Source organism: Typopeltis vanoorti, chromosome 10 (genome assembly GCF_054136105.1).
Source record: "Typopeltis vanoorti isolate ZY-2024b chromosome 10, IOZ_Tvanoo_1.0, whole genome shotgun sequence".
NCBI classification, from domain to species: Eukaryota; Metazoa; Arthropoda; class Arachnida; order Uropygi; family Thelyphonidae; genus Typopeltis; species Typopeltis vanoorti.
The window spans coordinates 25,451,804-25,457,803 of NC_143558.1; the positions used below are offsets into that span (position 1 = coordinate 25,451,804).

The 6,000-nt window shown below is 33.4% G+C and overlaps 1 protein-coding gene across 2 annotated transcripts in view; it reads left to right on the top strand.

Moving 5' to 3' along the window:
• LOC150102245 (galactose mutarotase-like) overlaps nucleotides 1-4,958 on the top strand; it is an 88,434-nt gene extending 83,476 nt beyond the window's left edge. The window contains exon 7 of one of the 2 annotated variants that reach the window (XM_090399003.1): nucleotides 4,632-4,958. In XM_090399003.1, coding sequence (XP_090255129.1) covers nucleotides 4,632-4,709 — 78 coding nt within the window. In that variant the 3' untranslated portion in view covers nucleotides 4,710-4,958. Of the gene's footprint in view, nucleotides 1-3,348; nucleotides 4,201-4,631 lie in introns of those variants that run through there. The other variant, XM_090399004.1, reaches the window with a different exon arrangement.
• Nucleotides 4,959-6,000: the final 1,042 nt, after the last annotated feature.

Sequence of the window (6,000 nt, forward strand, 5' to 3'; positions counted from 1 at the left end):
TAGGCAGAATGATTGAAAATGTCAACTGTGTTGTGAATGGAGAACCTGTGGAACAATTAAAACATTTCAGCTACTTAAGGCATGATTTTTAGTGAAGATGGTAAATTAAATATAGAAATAGACAACAGAATCAGCAAAACTGGTATGGTGGGAAGTCAATTGAATAAATTCATATGGAATAAGAGAGAAATTAGTCGGAACACTAAATTAGCTGTATACAAGACAGTGTTCAAATAGTTTTAACTTATGGATCTGAGAACTGGGTCAGAAGTAAAACATTTGACCAAAGACTAGAGACTGCAGATATGAGAGTCCTGAGAAAGATTAGAGGCGTGAACAGATGGCATCGATGGCAATATCATATTAAAAACGAGGATATTAGGAAAGAACTTGACGTTGTCAGCATCCAGGAATGTGTTAGCAGAGCTAATCTCAGGTGGTATGGTCACTTAAATAGAATGGGAGAGGAAAGATTAGCAAAACAAGTGTTCTCTGCCAGGTTTGCAGGAAAACAATCCAAAGGAAGACCAAGATATAGGCGGATTGATACGGTACAAAGTGCCTTAGACGATAGAAATATAAGATCTGATAATGTTGGAGTCTTGACAAGTAACAGACTTATTTGGAGGAAAATTGTAGATGAGAAGTTAGTAATGATGTAATTTTTTTATGTGGTACTATCATATCCTGTACACCCCCTTGAGGGTACATGGCAGGAATTTGATGATGATGATAGAAAAACTAAAACATTTCAGTTATTTATTCACAATTTTTAGTAAAGATGGCAAATTAAATATGGAAATAGACAATAGAATTAACAAAGCTGGTATGGTAGGAAGGCTGCTAAATAAATATTTATGAAATAAGGCAAAACACGAAACTAACTGTATACAAGATAGTGTTCAAACCTGTTTTAACTTACGGATCTGAGAGCTGGGTTAGAAATAAAGCACTTGATCAAAGACTGCAGAAACCACTGATATGCCAGTTATGAGAAATATAAGCAGAGTAAACAGATGGCATCAATGGTAGTATCATATTAAAAATGAGGATATTAGGAAAGAACTTGACATGTTAGCCTTTGGGAATATTTTTGCAAAGCTAATCTCAGGTAATATAGTCACTTAAACTGGATGGAAGAAGATAGATTAGCTGAACAAGTGTCCTTTGTCAGGATGGGCAGGAAAAAGACCTATAGAAGACCAAGATTTAGGTGAATTGATATAGTAAGTGCCTTAGAAAATAGAAATATAAGATCTTATAATATTGGAATCTTGAGATAACAGATTACTTTGGAGGAATATTGTTGATTGGAAGTTAGTAATGATATAGCTTTTCATGTATTACTGTCATGATATCCTGTGCACCCTTCAAGGGTACATGTCAGAATTCGATGATGAAATTTTTAAATTTCAACATGAAACCACCAGCTTATTTTATTCAGTGAGCCGTACAGTCAAAACCTTTTTCACTTTGCTGTTTTTGTCTTGCTTTTGCTTTTCTTAACTCTTGAATTAATGATTGTCATGTATCCCTGTCGAAGTGCTCTTAAAATCACTGTATTATATACATAATTTACTGATATTGTTAAATATCTTGTGGATTTTCCTGTCCTTTGTCATAATCATTACTTTGCATCGATTAGATTTGCAGGAAAAAACATTTTATTTTTACATGGAAATTTATCTTATTTTATTTATATATACAGGGTGTTCGGGATAAATTTGACAGTTTCGTAAGGAAAAAGAAAATCTTCTTTGTATCTATTAAATTTAATGAATTGACAAAAAAACATTACAGGCAGAGTTAATTACAATACTATCAACAAGATTTACTCAAAATAACCACCATTAGCATCGATCACAGCTTCAATTCTGCTTCGGAACCTCGAACAAGCTGATGCTACAGTCTCCCTGGGAAGGGCCGCAAAAACTGTTTTAATTTTATCCATTAACTGGGCTTTTGTATTACTGGAAGTGCGATTGGTGTCTTTTTCAACTGCGCCCCATACAAAATAATCCATGGGGTTAAGGTCTGGGGAGTTTGGAGGCCAAACATTTGGACTGGTGAAGTCGTAGAAATTTTCAGACAACCATTTTTGACTTTTCCCAGAGGTGTGGCAAGGGGCCGAATCCTGCTGCCATACATACGGCCATACATTGGCTACCCTTGTTATCCAGGGCTTGACTACAGTTAGCAACTCCACGAACAAAGCCCGAATTCCAATGCCAGGGTTCTTCAACACCTGTTCCTGCAGATTTGCGAGGAATTCTGCTGTACGAACGCAATCAGATCGTCTGCTAGGGATCTTTCTTCTTGCTACATCCTCGTAGTCACCATTGCAAGTCTCTAGTTCATGCCTGTATTCAGGGAGCATTGGGCAGCAGTCGCAATATCCTTATTTTGATGGCGGGCACGAATCATCATGATACAAGTTATTCTCTTCCATGATTCAGGTGGGTTCCAGCTATCCATCCTTTCTGACATCTTGTATATGAATGAAGAAGGGTCCAAACTTTTAAATGAAGAGAAGTGTGTGTTAATACATGTAACTTACGGAAAAATATAATTAATTATAAATATGTCAAATTTATCCCGAACACCCTGTATATATATATATATATATATATATATATTTGCTTAATTCATTAATATAATATTAAAAAATATTGCACTTAACAGTATGCAGATATATTAGTTTGTATAGAATTACATTCATAACAATGCTTCTTGTATGTTGAAAGGCAGTGTGAGTCACCTTATGTATCTACTACAATGGCAAACAAACCCTTCCCTCAAAAAATTGTTATTTTGCCTTTAATGGAAGGCAAAATAACAATTAAATAAACTAACTGTTAAATATTGCCTTTAACAAAATAACTGTTAAAGGCAATATTTTCTTTTGGACATAATTTCTATTGCATATCTGCTATATATTCAGATGTTCCTGTTATGCAAAACATAGCCAAGAGGGCAATTTTAATGTATAAAGTTCTTTTTGCATATGCATTATAATATGGACGAAAACAAAAATATATTTTGACTAAAAAAAATGAATACTTAATTTATTGGAATGACTTAAGTGAAGATTGATTGCGGCCAGACTAATAAGTTCAAGCAGTAAATCGATACTTCCTTTTGAGTTACACCAGTTTTTTTTTAAAAAAAGTGATTCAATATTTAGAAAAACAAAAATGTATGCACGAACATCAAAATATGCATTGAATTATTTTCGGAAGAATAGTTAATTTGTTCTTAAAATTTTCTGAACATTACAGTGATCATTATATTTTTTAAGAAAATTACAATTTAAATGAATTATTATTCATAATAAATTTGATATTTCAGCAAAGTCAAATTGCCATCATCAGGAACACAGTACAATATGATTATGTGCATGCAGGCACTAACAGTGAGTAAATGAGGCTAGTCATAATAAATTTGATATTTCAGCAAAGTCAAATTGCCATCATCAGGAACACAGTACAATATGATTATGTGCATGCAGGCACTAACAGTGAGTAAATGAGGCTAGTCTTGAATTATTGTTCTCAGTAGTGAGCTAAAATGGGTTGGGGGCTTGGCTGTTGGACGATGAGTGCTTCCCAGATTTGAGACACTTTCATGCAACCAAATTTGCTGAGGTTTGGATTATTTCTTAAGGCTGAGGCAGATTCTAGGAATAATATATCATGCTTGTATGATATATTATCACAATCACAGTGCAAATGTGAGTGGCCTTCTTCCAGCATATCTTGTGGTTGCTGCTCAGAGTATGGTCAGCAAGTCCTGAGTGGCTAGTGGTGAAACCAGATGTAATCCTTGGCAATTCTGTTATTGGCTGTCTTGCCTGTTTGGCCATAGTAGGAGAGTTAGCAACTGCAAACATCTGGCAGGTCTAGGCATTGTAGTGGTGGAGCAGATAAGGAATGCCAGTTTCCTATATAGTCTGTAAGAGGTTGTATTGTTGTATATTTTTAGCATTTTTGTTAGTTTTTCTACTATACCGCCTATATCCACTCAAGACTTTCTGACCATGCTTTAAACATGGAAACTTAAGAAACTACTGAAATCTCGACAAGTTTGGTAGCATGAACCTTTCCCAAATTTTGGAAGCACACATATAATGGTCTTAGCCTAACAGCTAAGACCATTATTTTAACACACTGAGAAGCACTATTTAGGACTTTTTTTTGCTCAACTTTGGTTGTTATGCTTTAGCCTCATTTACCAATTGTTAGTGCCTGCATTGATGATGGCAATGATGACTTTGCTGAAATATCAAAAATATTATATTTATTATAATTAATAATTAGTCTGTGTTTTAATTTCCTTAAAAAATACTGAATATATTGCAGTCATGTTGCATTGTTTTTTAATTTACAAGTTTCAAATAATTTACAGATTTTCAAGGAGCCTGCTAATCAAATATTGAAGTACATAGTTATTTTGTATTTGTTAACTTGTTATATATTAATTTAAAATTTAATTTGTGTAATTTCTAATTGTAGATCCTGCCATATGTTCTTTATGAAAATTTGCATATGAAATCTTACTAGTTTATTTAAATAAATAAAATTAGCAATTTTTACTTCCTGTAATTAATTGTAATTATGTTTTTCTTTTTGAAGCCAAGCTTTCCTCCTTGTGTGCTACACCCTGGAGATCTTTATCAACATACAACCGTTTACTGTTTTGCTACAATTTGAAACAAGTGATCTTTCAATAAAATCTTTTTATGATTTTTGTACAGACTTTTTTTTTATAATAGAGGCAGCTATGATTTGCCTTAGCTTATGAAATGATCTGTGAAATTTATTGATGTTTTTAATTTGGATGTCATTTTGTAAGTTTGATATATTCAATGTACAAAGTAGAAAACCTGGTGGTATGTGAACACATGTACAGATTTGTCAATCTAAGAATTAATCTAACAATAAAAAGACATTTCTCTTAAATATTATTTATTCTGTCTTTCTTTGCACACAATAGCTCACATATTCATTTTTTATGTTAATCCTGTACATGAAAGTTGCAAAAACTATGTATGGGCATGTAATTAAAAGGACAGAAAAAACTTGATGTTTCTTGAACAGCTAGCAGATGCAATCCTTGAGGATGCTACAGAGACCAGAAGTAGACTGAATGAAAGAGGAAGATTAGAAGTTAGTTTTGGTAGATTTGAAAATGGTTTATGAATGGATGGTGAATAGCAGCTGCTCATGATTTTACACTTTACAGAAATATAGAGGAGTAATTGGAGTTAATTTAGCAAAACAGTGTTTGTGAAAATGTATATAGCAAAGGCTAGAAGAGAATGTCTGTGAGCAAGTGAAGGAGTAAATGATCCAGTTAAACTTTTTAAGCAGCCCAAAAGACAACTGATATCCATTTTATGTTGTCTCAATACTGTGTTTGTGGTTGCTGCCTCTCAGGCAGCAGAATTGACTAAATTGTTAGTTTTGTTTTATCCACCCAACTGAACTGAATAGATGAAATATGTCAACCATCTGTGATGCTCTATATCTGTGTTATTTTAGCATGCAACACTTTGCATTAATTGACATATAAATGCATCATGTTTAGTAGGTAATGTGGTCAGAGAAGAAGGAAAAAGTTGAATATTCTTGCAGAAAAATATGGAGAAGGAAATCATAGGATCTGCATACTCCTGAAAAGGAAAGCATTTATCAACACTTTCTCTGTATATTGAATCGGTATATTTTATGAATTGAATTAAATTTTATTAAAAGGTATTTTTTCTTTTTTACAAGTTAATTTATGAAGAAGGTTCATTATGTTATTATTATTATTATTGTTCCGGGAAACTCCAAGGAGTCGACAGACTCATCGAGGGAGGCCCTAACATCATGTCTGGAACAACTATTCAACATTCACACAGTATCTATCATATCTTGCCTTGAACTCATTCACGGTCGTAGCACCCACAACAGACTCTGGAAGCTTATTCCACTCATTCACCACTCTCCAAGTAAAAAA